Source organism: Glycine soja, chromosome 11 (assembly GCF_004193775.1).
Source record: "Glycine soja cultivar W05 chromosome 11, ASM419377v2, whole genome shotgun sequence".
NCBI classification, from domain to species: Eukaryota; Viridiplantae; Streptophyta; class Magnoliopsida; order Fabales; family Fabaceae; genus Glycine; species Glycine soja.
Window position 1 is genome coordinate 39033292 of NC_041012.1, and position 15220 is coordinate 39048511.

General features: G+C 32.2%; 2 protein-coding genes across 2 annotated transcripts; both read left to right on the forward strand.

Annotated features, from left to right (window-relative positions):
* The first annotated feature begins 614 nt into the window (after positions 1-614).
* Positions 615-9284, forward strand: LOC114377627 (flavin-containing monooxygenase FMO GS-OX-like 3). Its single transcript, XM_028336236.1, has 6 exons — positions 615-1307; positions 1901-2053; positions 6970-7052; positions 7180-7315; positions 7493-7666; positions 8881-9284. Exons 1-6 carry the CDS (start codon positions 714-716, stop codon positions 9058-9060), a joined length of 1320 nt encoding a protein of 439 aa, XP_028192037.1. The 5' UTR covers positions 615-713; the 3' UTR covers positions 9061-9284.
* Positions 9285-13834: 4550 nt separating this feature from the next.
* Positions 13835-15187, forward strand: LOC114373272 (aspartic proteinase CDR1-like). Its single transcript, XM_028330773.1, has one exon. The coding sequence runs from the start codon at positions 13835-13837 to the stop codon at positions 15185-15187; it is 1353 nt and encodes a 450-aa protein (XP_028186574.1).
* The last annotated feature ends 33 nt before the right edge of the window (positions 15188-15220 follow it).

Below are 15220 nucleotides of genomic sequence, written 5' to 3' on the forward strand. Positions count from 1 at the left end.
CCTTCCCATCTCCGCAAAAGATGAGGTGGATACAAGTATAAAAGAGACTAATTTAGAATTTTAATACTCATCTCTCTGTGAGTTTAAATATACCCACAAATAGCTCACTATACCTTTTCATAATTTTAGTTCAAATAATATATAAATACAATAAATAAAAAATAAATTAAAGTTAAAAAAATTAAAAATTTTAAGTGTATATTTTTGAGTTTGTTATTTAATTATTAAACTAATTGATTTGTATTTTAAAAAATTATAACATTAAAATCTTTTATATATATATATATATATATTAGGTATATATGTTGTGAAAAATTATAAAATAATATAATAATAATAATAATAATAATAATAATAAGTACAGATACGGGTATAATTTAATAATTATATTCACTTTAACAATTTGAGAAATATCCTTATCCATATTGGATAAAAATGGATATTATCCCCTAAGTGAGAGCAGGTTTGGAATAACAGCTCTGGTTGCGGGTTTATTTGCCTTACCCAAGTTAAACTGCATTCAAAAAGTAAAAATTATTTGAAAGCATATTTATGTTATTTCTGCGTAGACAAATAAAGACAAAGTCAATCAAAGCATAAAAAGATCATTCAAAACGTTTAAGCTTTAAAAATCATTTCGCAAAACCCAACCTTCCAATCCAAACAAAACTTCAAACCAAACTTTCTCTCTCTCTCTCTCTCTATTTCTCTCAATGCATCGATCACTGAAAGTCGCGGTGATCGGCGCCGGCGTCTCGGGCCTCGCCGCCGCGCGCGAACTCCGCCACGAGGGCCACAACGTCGTCGTTTTGGAAAAGTCCAATCACGTGGGCGGCATGTGGGCCTACGACCCAAAAACAGATTCCGACCCATTGGGTATCGACCCGACCCGCGAAACCGTCCACAGTAGCCTCTACCTCTCGCTGCGCACCAACCTCCCGCGCCAGCTCATGGGCTTCTCGGACTTTCCGTTTGTAAAAAACGAATCGGGTGACCCGAGAACGTTCCCGGGTCACGAGGAGGTGCTGCGGTTTCTGGAAGGGTTCGCGGGCGAGTTCGGGATTAACGAGTTGACCCAGTTTGAAACGGAGGTTGTGAGAGTAGAGAGAAAGGGAAACGAGTGGGTGGTTGAGTCAAGAACGAGTCGAGACGGTGACTCAGTGAGTCGGGAGGGGTTCGACGCGGTTGTGGTTTGTTCGGGGCACTTTGTGGAACCCAAACTTGCGGAGGTACCCGGGATTGACACGTGGCGGGGGTTCCAGATGCATTCGCATAACTACAGAGTTCCTCAACCTTTCCATAATCAGGTACAGAAGAATAAAATTTCCATGTTTTTAAGTATCTATATATCACAGAATGATCGTCTACGTCGTTGTTGACCATGTTCTAGAATAAAATATAGTTTATTATTATATGGGTATGGTTAACAAGTGTAATGTGTAAATCTTAAAAAAACTCATGTAAATTATAATTTTGTGTCTCTGAATAAAAAAAATTTACTCTTAATTTCTTAACTAGTGCACTTAAAGTACTTATTGGCATTTGCCATATTATAATCTTATATTGATAAGAAAAAAGTTTAGTGGACATCCTAATTAAACTCCCATGACAACAGTTTAAAAGAGAATAAAAAATATAAGGATAATAAGATTTATGATTTGATAAAAAAAAAAAAAAAGTGAAAAAACAAAGAGAAATGATCATAGGTGACGGTGGGATGTTTATAACGAGATGTTTTTTTTTTATAAAGATATAATGAGATGCCTAGGTATCATTCCTCTTGATTAAAAAAAATAAGATTTCATATATTGGTAAAGCAGCTATAAAAAATTAACTTTAATATCATTTTTATTATTATTTAATTACATTAATTCCATGTAAATTAATTTCAATTTAATAGGTTGTGATTTTAATTGGTCTTGGACCAAGTGCATTTGACATCTCAAGAGAAATAGCACAAGTAGCAAGGGAAGTTCATGTAGCAACAAGACTAAATCCAGATTTAGCGGGAATGAAGCTCGGAGATTATGGCAAAATAATGTTTCGCACAGCGGTATGTATAAGGTTTTTTTTTTCTTTTTAGGAGATATTTATAAGGTTTTTGTTGATATAGCTTATTAGCATCTTTTGAATTAAAGTTAATCATTTACTTTAAATTAGATAACTATATCCTTAAACATAAGCATATGATTATGATTTTGATTCTCAATTTTATGATATAAAATAACATACTCTAAACAAGTAAAAGTAACATTTAATTATTAATTTGATCTCTAAAATATTTTAAATAATTTAATTTGATCTTTAGATTTTTTAAAATTTTAATTTAATCCTAAAGTTTTTAAAATGAATCAGTTTAATTTTTATTTTTTTAAAATTTAATTTGATTTTTAAATTCTTACAAATGAATCAATTTAATTTTTAAATTTTTAAGAATTCGAGAAGTAAACAGAATCATTTAAAATATTAAAACCAAATTGAATTATTTAAAAATCAAATTAATAATTAATTGAAAAGCAAATTAATACTTGCATGTGATCTGAAACTGCCATACATACCTGCTGAATTTCCCAAACTTTCATCCAATGCAAAGACTTAAACACACTATATTATTCAACCTTGTTTGGTTACCATTACCTAAGGTACCTATATATTCTCTTTTCACATTTTGCAAAATTAATAAATATTAACTTTCACGTAAATGAGTTAATTTGGCGTGATTTTAGGAGGAGATTATTGAAATTTCAAGAATGAAGATGAGAATATTTTAAGAAAGAATAGTGAAACTTCCATATATTAAGTTCATTAGAAAATAGTTTTATATCTAGACATGCGGGGTCACGGATCAAAACTATTAAAAACTGATCAAAGCTACCTAACTAACTTAACTTTTGTGTCAAAACTTTAGTTGGTAACACCACTACGACTACTTTCTTTCTTTTCTGTTTTTTTATTATTTTTCTAAACTAAAATTATATGGATACATCAACATTCCTCCCTAATTCTAGTTTAAGCAATTCACTACATCAAGTTTTTCTCTGAACTTGTAAAACTACTCTCCATGAAGTGCTTTGGTTAGAATGTTAGCTTCTTGTTCTTTTGACTTGCAATAAGCCAAACTTATTCTTCCTTTCGTCATTTGATCCCTGAGATAGTGGTACTTTGTTCCAATATGCTTTGTTCTTCCATGTGCAATTGGGTTGTTGGCAAGACATATAGCAGACTTGTTGTCCATGTTAAGTTGAACAACTGAATCAAGCTGAATCTTCAATTCTGCAAAAAGTGACTCCAACCAGGCTGATTAACAAGCTGCTGAGGCAGCAGCCATGTACCCTGACTCACAAGTTGAAAGTCCAACATCTTCATGCTTCTTAGAACTCCAGCAAATTGTTGATCCAAGTAATTTGAAGACATATCCAGTGATGATTTTGCTGTCCTCTACATCACCACTCCAGTATGCATCAAAAAAACCAATTAACCTTATTCCTTGATTATGATTTGCTTTGGAGAATAACAAGCCATAATCAAGTGTGCCCTTCACATATTTCAAAATTCTTTGTTGCAGCCATATGAGAAGTCCTCAGATCATTCATATATCTGCTTACCAGACCCACACCATAAGCAATATCTAGCCTACTATGGCACAAATATCTCAAGCTTCCCACCATTTGCTTGAACAATGTGGCATCCATTGGCTTTTCATCAAGACCAACACTTAGCTTTAATTCAAACTCAACTGGACTCTTAGCTAAGTTGCATTCTTCCATCTTATATCTTTTAAGAACTTCCTATGCATACTCTTTTGATGCATCACCAGTCCTCCATTCTTGTGAATGAACTCAATTCCTAAGAAATAAGACATGACTCCCAGGTCTGTCATATCAAATTCCTATTGCAACTGCTTCTTGACAGTTTGAATCACAACTTCATTACTGCTTGTGATTAAAAGGTCATCCACGTATAGGCATAGTATGATTATGTCTCCATTCTCTTCCTTGACATACACTCCATACTCCACCTTAAATTTCTCAAAACCAATTTTAGTAGGAACCCATCAATTCTTTTGTTCCAAGCTCTTGGTGTCTGTTTAAGACCATACAAAGTCTTATTCAGTTTGAACACCAAGTCTCTACCTTCCTTGTTCTCAAATTCATGTGGTTGTGTTACATAGACTTCTTCTTCAAGTAATCCATTGAGGAAGGCTGATTTTACATCCAACTGTCACATATTCCAACCTCTTGAATGAGCCAAGACCACTACAATCCTGACTGTTTCAATTCTAGCAACTGGAGCAAACACTTCAGTATAATCAAGACCTTCCCTCTACATGAAACCTCTTACAACTAGTCTTGCTTTATGCTTTGCAATAGTTCCATCAGGTTTCCTTTTAACCTTGAACACCCATTTCAAACTGATAGGCTTCTTTCCTTTTGGCAGCCTGACCAGTTTCCAAGTATCGTTTCTTTCAATTGTTGCCAGTTCTTCCAGCATAGCCTTCTTCCATACTTCTTCCTTCAGTGCTTCCACATATCCTAATGGTTTTGCATCAGCTAGAAGAGCAAAGTGAACTAATTCTCCTTCACTTGTGATTGCTTCATCAGTGTACACCTCGAAATCACTTAGCCTTGTAGAAGGCTTTGATACTCTTTGAGGTCTTTAAGCTACTGCAGGAGATGCCCCACCTATGCTATTGCCAATTGCTCTTCTCCACTGGTTTCACCAAGTTCATCAAGCACTGACATGCCTTTTGACTGAACCTTCTTAGTTTTATTCCAGTCATACAAGCTTTCTCCATCAAAAATCACATCCCTGCTATAAGTGACTTTCTTCTCAATTGGATCATACAGTTTATATGCTCCAGTGGGATGATAACCAACCATGATCATCTCAGTGCTCTTGTCATCCAGTTTCTTTCTTTTCTCATCTGGGACATGTTTCCAACAAGGTGAGCCAAAAATTCTGAAGTGACTCACCCTTGGCTTTTTTCCTGTCCATGCTTCTTCTGGTATGATCACTTCTAACTTCTTTGTAGGTGATCTATTGAGTATATAAGCAGTTGTGGTGACTACTTCCCCCCAAAGTTCCTTTGATAGCCCCTTTAATTTTAGCATGCTCCTTACCATGTTTAGCAAAGTTCTGTTCCTTCTCTCAACTAAACCATTGTGCTGAGGAGTATAGGGTGTTGTAACTTCATGTACTATGCCTTTGCTTTCACAAAAGTCTTCGAATTCCTTAGAGGTGTATTATCCTCCCCCATCTATCCTCAAGATCTTCAAGGTTGCTCCACTTTGCTTTTCTGCATATGCCTTAAATTTATGAAAAATAGCTCACTCTTCCTTTTGATTGGATAAACCCACAACATTCTTGTGAACTCATCTACAAAGATTACAAAATACAAATTTTCACCGTATGTACAAGGTTCAAATACCAAACTTTTGATCCTCCTTTGTCGGATTTCTCAGTCACCCTTAGCAAAACCTGCTCAGAGTCACTATTAACTCCTTCTGCCAAATTTGCCTCATCACCAGCCTTGTTCCTCCATTCTTTCTATTTGTGAGTACATTCTAAGGCAAAGTGTCCATACTTATTACAATTGAAACACTTTATCTTTATTTTATCAAATTTCTTTCCCTCCTTCTTCCAACTCTTCACTCCATTCTTGTGTTGTCCTGAAGATTCTCCAGTTTCTGATTGAGTTTCTTTAGAATTCTTGCTATGAGTTTTGTGACTTCCCTTTCCTTTATCAGTGCTCCACTTCCCTCTTCCTTTGCCTTTTGAGGAATGAGCTTGTAAAGCTTGGTTCGTGGATCTTTCTGTGTCTCTATCATTCAGCATTTGCTCGTGTGCTTCCAATGAACCTTGCAGCTCCTCTATCTTCAAATCCTCAAGATTCTTGGATTCTTCTATGACACACACAATGTAATCAAACCGAGGTGAAAGTGACCTCAAGATTTTCTCCATAATCATCTGATCATCAAGCTTCTCTCCACAGCCCTTCATCAAATTGGTAATGCTGAGAATTCTTGTGAAATAATCAGCTACCTTCTGAGTTGGTTCCATTTGAATCATCGCATACTATCTCCTTAGAGTCTGTAATTTCACCTTCTTTAACTTTGCATCTCCTGAATATGCCTTTCTCAAGATGCACCATGCCTCCTTTGTTGTCTTTGCATGAGCAATCTTCTGGAAATTTGCCTTGTCCACACTTTGATGAATAAAAAATAAAGCCTTGCAATCACTTTTCTTGGCATCTTTGCATGCGGCTTTCTGCAGATCACTTGATTGTTTTTCAAGTTCTGCAATTTCACATTCCACAACCTCAGGAACATCTTGAAATCCAAATACAACTTGCATCTGAATCCGCCATTCTCCCCAATTCATTCCATCAAGAATTGGAAGATTGCCCATGAGATTTCCATTCGAGCCTGTCATGATCACGATCTTGTTATGTTGATGAAGCTATTGAGAAACTGATGATTCTACCTCCATGAACTCACGAATCTTTTGCAGCAGAAAACAATGATTTGAACATGTGCTCTATGATACCAGAAATTGGAATTTCAAGAATGGAGAAGAAAGTATTTTAAGAAGGAATAGTGAAAATTCCATATATCAAATTTATTAGAAAATAGTTTTATATTCAAATATGCAGGGTCACGGACCAAAACTATTAAAAGCTGACCAAAGTTACTTAACTAACTTGACTTTTGTGTCAAAACTTTAATTGGTAACACCACTAGGACTACTTTCTTTCTTTTCTGTTTTTTTTTTTAAAAAAATATTTTTCTAAACTAGAATTATATGGATACATCAAGAGATATACCTGAGAAAAGTATCCCATATCCACACTAAGTAATTTAAATAATTTCTGTATTTTATATGCATTTCACACAATATATATTCGTTAATTTTTCAAGATTAATATGCATGAGAAGATGTTGTTGATCCTCACTCTTGTCTTTTTGCCAGGTCAAATGTGTATTTGAAGATGGTTTGGTTGCCTTTGAAGATGGATTCTCCGTTTATGCAGATGCCATAATCCACTGTACAGGGTACAATCACAAAGTTTCATTTTTTTCCTTATATTTTATTTAATTATAACAATAATAAGGAAAATATTATTCTCATTTGGTGCAGTGTACACATTTTTTTTAGACCTTATCTTTTTTAATATGACAGATACAAGTACCACTTTCCTTTCCTTGAAACCAATGGACTAGTAACCGTTGATGATAATCGCGTTGGGCCACTATACAAACACGTCTTTCCTCCTGCATTGTCTCCATGGCTCTCTTTCATTGGTTTAACCTTCAAGGTTAATATCACAAGTTTTTAATTTGGGTGACAAAGTTATACTAATTTTATAGTCATTCATATAAATAAATTATTTTCATGCAAAGTTCATTAAATTAAATTTATTATTATTTTTATTTATAGGTTGAGATATTTTGTTGTAATTATTAAAGTGAATTATATAACTTGATGTGGCCAGAATTCAGTCTACCAAATAATTGAGTTGCAATGCAAGTGGGTTGCAAAAGTTTTGTCTGGTAAAGTTCTTTTACCTACAGAAAAGGAAATGATGGAATCTGTTAAAGAATACTATCAACTCATGGAGGAAAATGGGTTGCCCAAGCGTTACACTCATTCCCTTTATCCACTTCAGGTAACAATTTTTTAATTAAAAAAAATCGAACTAAACAACCTGTTGAATATTTTCTTTTGAGTTTTGTTTCTTTTAACCAGATATTCAACATTTGGACTTGGTTAGACCTGCATTGTAATATATCAAACTAGCTTGTTCATTTATTTTACAACAATAAGGTTTTAGTACAAAATATAATTTATAACGAGAGATGGGTTTTAAACTTATGCTACCAAATTAACATTAAAATTAAAAGATTTAATTGTAAATAATTTTCTTATTTATTTCAACTCACTAAATTGGTCCGTCTATAATTTAAGTTCATTTTTTTTATATGACTGTTTGAATCCTCAGCCTCAAAATTAAACATTGACTAATAATGGATAACTTTATCTGTCATGTGTCATAATCCCATTGGATAATAAGTATCACATATTATAGTAAGATTATGGCACGTGATAATCAATATTATCAGGTCAATGTTGAATTTTGGGATTGATGCTCAAATAGCCCAACTTGAAAAATTAGGTATTGATTGTCTTTTTAAAAAAAACTTCTTATTGATTGGTTGAGTTGTTGTTAAACAAGCTATATTCTTAGAGAAAAGGTAAATTTAAAAATCTAGAAAAATAATAATTATTAAAAGGTGTCTTACTTATAACTGATCATGAGACCTGATCGAGAAATTAATCTCATAATATATAGTGTTTGTAAAATACCCTGATAGTTATATATATCATATAAAATATTGCAGTTCACATGGAGTAGTACGTATCAGAAAATTAATCACAATGGGTAGATTTAAAACTCTCTTATACTAGGATGAATCAATGTAAGGAACTAGAATTTGTTTATACCCTTGCTCAGTGAAATATACTATTTAAAACTCTCTTATACTAGGATGAATCAATGTAAGGAACTAGAATTTGTTTATACCCTTCTCAGTGAAATATACATACATTTTGTTTTTTGTCAGGATACAATTTTTACATGTCATATCTGTACTCATAGCTACAATAGTATATAGAAAAAAATAATTATTTTAAAAATTATACAATAATAATTTTTAATTGATTATTAATGTAAAAAATTATACTAACAATAGATAGAAATTAAAGTAAAAAAAATCATAAAATTAAAGTTGGACCTTCTTGAGTTTAATGGAGTCAGTGTGGTACAGCTACGAAAGTACTGCAAGTACCTTTAATTTTCTGAATTTAAAAATTATTTTGCAGGCTGACTATAAACACTGGCTAGTGGCTGAAATTGGATTGCCTCCGTTGGAAGAATGGAAAGAGAATATGCTTAAACAGTGCTTTAAGAACTTTGTTGAAATGAATGAAAAGTACAGAGATGAATGGGATGATACTTATTGGGATGCCATCATTCATGGTGCTCCGGCTTCAGAAAAATAAAGATGGTATATTTTCCCTGCGAGATTTTTCCTTCAGAAAAAATAAATGGTTCAGTGAGAAATTAATCATTGAAAATAAATCTTGTTAAGAAATATAGGCTTATTTTTTTACGAGTGTGTAAGAAATATAGGCCTATTTTTTTAAGTCGTTACAGTATCAGCATGAAGTACTCATTATCTTGTTGATAACTTATTTTTAAATATATTAATTATTATTTTTTAATATTTTTATTTAATTTTTTTGGCTTATTTTAGTCATTTATCTTTTAAAAAGTTTTTTTTGATATTTTATCTTTTAAAATTAATTCAAGATGATTCTTCCGTTATATTGAAATTAATGTCATTAATGATATTCAAATACCGTTAGTTAAAAGTTATCCTAAAAAGAAAAATAAAAAAATCTTTAATTTCCAAATTGTTCCAACTCCTTCTCTCTCCTTAGAACCTTTAATCTTCTTTTAAAGGATAAAACTTTCAGCATCTAACCTCATTAGCTTTCCCTCCTTCCAACATCAATTTGTCCTCTTCATCTAAGCTCTCCAAAGTTTCCCATTCAAAATCCTTTTACACTCTAAATTTCAAAAGGTAATGAGACACTCATTGATTTTGTTCATTATAGATCTATATGGATGTGATTCTCCATTCACCTTCATTGTCACTATGTGTAGTGTCTTTCTCGTCACACACGACAATAAGATTATCTTTTTTATGGAATCACCAAATCCACCAATTCAAGATGTCATTCACTTAAATTTGATTACAATTTATGATTTACAGGCATATTTGTAGGATTTTTTTATTTAAAAAGAGTTGTGAATGATGAAACTAATTTATCAAAAGTAACTTTCCCAAGATGTTTTTTGTTAAGAGGTTTTAATAAGTCCTTAACATATTAAATTGATATTTTGTGACAATTTTTAGCTGTCTAAATTAATTTATATTTTTACTTGCTTAAATTTACATTTGAAAACTATCACAAAATACAAAAAAAAATGTAACAAAATGTTAATTTATTATGTTAAAGACTAAAAAGAATAATTTTACAAAATTCAAGAAGTAAAAATAATATTTTTAAATTTCATGGACAAAAAAAGAATATACCCTTTCTTAATATCATATTAATGATTATTTTTTCATTAAATTTTAATGTCATATTCATTTTTTTAGGAAAATCATATTAAACTTTTTAGAGAAATGTGATATCTCTTTTTTTAATATTGGATTGATATGATTATTTTTTTATATTAAATCTTAATATCAGATTAAATTTTTTTAGAGCAATTTGATTTTATTTTTTTAATATCTGATTCATTCGATTTTTTGTTTGCAATAAATATTAAATTAAAACTTAAATAGGATAAAAAAAATTTAGACCAATGAGATGTCACCTTTTTAATATTAGATTGATATAATTATTTTTTCTTTAAATCTTAATATCAGATTTAAATTTTGAGATAAATATTAATATCGAATATAAATTTTTAGACCAATAAGATATCACTTTTTAATATAAGATTGATATGATTATTTTTTTCATTAAATCTTAATATCATATTAAAATTTTTAGAGCAATTTGATTGCATTTTTTTAATATCTGATTGATTTAATTTTCTGTTTAAGTTAAGCCTTAATATACCAATACAAAATTTTAGGGAATGTATCTCCTCAATTCATAAAAAATTACAGAATCTCAGTTTAAACAAATAATAACCATTAAATTAAAATTAATAATTATGATGAATTTTAACTGTTTTACAGTTTTACTTCATATCAAAATTAATAATCTCAATTTAACTGTTTTCTTTTGTTTCCATTTTCAGTTATTATTTAAAAATAATAAATAATAACTGTTTTCATTGAAGGATAATTGTAACAATTAAAACAAATTATATGAGCTGAAGAGATAATTTCCTCTTTGTATAGATTATATTATTTTGTAAATTAAGGAGATTATTTGTATTTATTAAACATACCTATGATTCTATAAATAGAGAGGTATAAACAACAACATAAAATACACCACTACACATCACCCTTTACTAAAAAACCCTCTTCTCTTCTCTCTTTTTGTATTTCACGAGTGGCTAGTTTCATTCTTAGCTAGGAGAGAAAAAGATTGAATCCTATTTGATGTAATTTTTTCGCATTAATATATTATTTGAGTTCATTATTCACCTTCTATACTTAATATTGCTTTGTGAACTTGTGCACCTCATAGATGATTCCAGGGATTGACGTGTATTTTGGTGAATCTCGTTAAAACCTGAACTGAATCGGATACTTAATTGGGGTTATCTCCAGGGATAAAATAATCTTGATTAAGCCTCACTAATTTCCAAACGATAATGTTGATTACTTGTGTTGGTTGGCTAAGGGATTGAGAATCAAGACAAGTGACTTAGGGTTCATCATCCAAAGGATTAGGGATAAAATACATTAGTGAATTAAGGATGAACGATATAATGACGTAGAAGTGTAAGGAATTGCAACAAATAGGGGGATTCCAAGTACAATTTTAGCATCTCAATGTTATTGTTTTTGTTTACAATTGTTATTGCGTAAAAAATAACTCTACCCTTTCTTTTAATTTGTCATTAAATTTTCAGCACATTAATCTCTCTAGAAAAATATATATTTTATTTTTTGTTTTGATTAGTTTTAGTTTTAGGTAGTTTAAAATATAAAAACACAAAAATGTCTTTATCTAAAATGTTTTAATTGGAATATTCATCCTTCCACTATTCCCTTGGAAGACGACTTAAGCTTTGGTTCATTACTACAATTGGGATTCATTTGCACTTGGCCGACGTAAATCCCAACATAATTAAAACGTTAACAGTCATCCGTGCTAAATGAGCACACCAAATGTCAGATAGTCATCACTTGCTAGTTCCCCCAGGTTTTCAAACCTCTCCGCCCACTATATCCCAATGTATCTTTGTTTATCATTCACTTTCTCAATGTAATCTCACTTTCTCACATAAGAAAATAGAACCATTGATTTCTTACTCTTTCTCCAATCCTCTTGACTTCTACTACTGCATCACGTGTGTAACCCTCGTGCCACACATATCTAAACAAACAAGAAAGAGAGACGAGGCTTAAGCTTATATACTACTTTCAAGGTACCAATCGTGGCCCCTTAAGTGGCAGAAATCACTTGTTACACAAACAATCAGACATCATAATACTATGATTACAACCATCTAACAATCATAACAAACAATTTGTCAAAGGTTGAACATCCTCGAACCCAAACCACAACGCGTACAGATAAAATAATATATATATATATATATATATATATATATATATATATATATATATATATATATATATATATATATATATCAAAATGTAAATTTGCACGCCACAAATATAATTTATCAGAATTCACACTCTGTCAGTCTTACCATTCCATAATAATAAAATAATATACATGTCTCAGAAATTCTATCAACATAAAATCACCATAATTTCAGAGCATGCATTAGTCTTCAGATTTTGCAATATATCTCAGCAATAATATAACAATTAAATCAATAGTTCCAAAATAAATAATTCTATGGCAACTTTGTCTAGAGGCATGAATTCCAATGTTAAGCGGTCTAGTGTCTAAAATTACTTTGACATTCAATTTTACAAAGTTCCACTTCTAAACTTAATTTCAGGGTTCTCGATGTTTCGAAAATCAGTTTTTCATGAATCTTATATGTTACTCTACATTTTCACATCTACCTAACTCATTTTTGAGATTAAAACTTTAACAATCCATATAACTATAACAATCAGCTCAATTTTATGACAAAATTTTATTGTACAAAATGTTCTTAAACTTGTATTATTCATAAGTTTTGCTAGAAAACTCTGATTTAAGTGAAATTTAAGACTAGCCCTAAGTTTTAACACCTAAAGAACTCAGTTTTAATCTTAAAACTTAAAGAAAACACCATATTTGGCAGTTTCATTCGTGAGAGCAGATATTAAATTTTAATTGTCAATACAACTTGCAATGAAGCCTAATTTCCAAAGATAACAAGGTTAGGGTTCGAGAAGTGGAAAGACCTCCCTTACCTTGAATAAAACATATGACACAAAATTCTCAAAGGAACAAGGACTCAGATCTAGAAGTCTCAAGTTTCAAAGAATGAAAAAGAAATTTTGGAACAAAAAATAAGAGTTTTGGACGAAAATGATGAAGAAATAAGAAGAAAAGAGAGGTTTAAGAGCTTCTTACCAAAACTTTGAGAGAAGAAGTCTCAAGAACACTAGTATGGAGCTTAAAAGAAGAAAATGGTGGCCTCTCCTCCCTTGAAGGCCTTGTGCAAGAGGAAAAGGAATGAGGTTCCAATTTTTTTATTTGTGAAAGAAATAAGAGTTAATGGCCTAAGACTAGTGATAAACTCAATTGACAAGCATGAATGACCCTTTGATTGCCATAGTTAATGTTGAAAAGGGTGCCATAAATGGGTGTTTTTGCTTTTGAATTTTTAACCAAAAATCTTTATACGAATATGGAATTTTAAAATTGTAGATTCTAATGCTTTATTGAGAAAGATCATAATCATATGTGGTAATGAAACAAATTAAAAATTACTACATTTCAGGCCATACTCATTCATTTCAATCATTGCAAAATCTTTTCCTCCATATAATTCCACAATCACTAGAATCTTATAAAAAGCCACCAAGAATGCACTAGTAGCAATTACACAATTCTAAGTAATCCGAGAGCTAGGTTGTTAATTTTTTCACTTTTGTTGCCAATCTTAGTAATGGCAGCAATGATGACACGTTCTTCGTCATCTCTTGCTCTTGTTTTACTTTGTCTTTACATTAATATCTCTTTCTCAAACTCAAAGGTCCTTAATAGTGGTTTTAGTGTGGAAATGATCCACCGCGACTCGTCAAGATCACCACTGTATCGTCACACAGAAACACCGTTCCAACGAGTTGCCAATGCCATGCGTCGTTCCATCAACCGTGCGAATCATTTCAACAAAAAAAGTTTTGTTGCCTCCACAAACACAGCCGAATCCACTGTAAAAGCAAGTCAAGGAGAATACCTAATGAGCTATTCAGTTGGAACCCCACCATTCGAAATATTGGGTGTTGTTGACACTGGTAGTGGCATTACCTGGATGCAATGCCAACGCTGTGAAGACTGTTACGAACAAACCACTCCAATATTCGATCCTTCAAAATCAAAAACCTACAAAACCCTACCTTGCTCTTCCAACATGTGTCAATCAGTGATAAGTACTCCATCTTGCTCTTCGGACAAAATTGGGTGTAAATACACTATTAAATATGGTGATGGTTCACACTCACAAGGAGATCTTAGCGTGGAAACCCTAACTTTAGGTTCCACCAATGGTTCTTCTGTCCAATTTCCTAACACCGTGATAGGATGCGGGCACAACAATAAAGGAACCTTTCAAGGGGAAGGCTCTGGCGTAGTTGGCCTTGGAGGAGGACCCGTGTCTCTTATATCTCAATTGAGTTCTTCAATTGGTGGAAAATTTTCCTATTGTTTGGCACCAATGTTTTCACAATCTAACTCGTCTAGCAAACTCAATTTTGGAGATGCCGCTGTTGTTTCGGGGCTTGGCACTGTCTCAACCCCTCTAGTCTCAAAAACTGGATCAGAAGTATTTTACTACCTAATCTTGGAAGCATTCAGTGTTGGAGACAAAAGAATAGAGTTTGTTGGAGGCTCCTCTTCTTCTGGATCTAGTAATGGAGAGGGAAACATAATAATTGATTCTGGTACTACACTCACTCTTTTGCCACAAGAAGATTACTCGAATTTGGAATCAGCAGTAGCAGATGCAATTCAAGCAAATCGTGTTAGCGATCCAAGTAATTTCTTGAGCCTATGCTACCAAACTACACCATCTGGTCAACTAGATGTACCAGTGATCACAGCACATTTTAAAGGTGCAGATGTTGAGTTGAACCCTATCAGCACCTTTGTTCAAGTGGCTGAGGGAGTAGTATGTTTTGCTTTCCATTCAAGTGAAGTTGTTTCCATCTTTGGGAACTTGGCACAGCTAAACCTCTTGGTTGGCTATGACCTTATGGAGCAAACAGTCTCCTTTAAGCCCACAGATTGTACCCAGGAGTGATTGGTTGTTGTTTGTTTTACTATTGGATCAAAT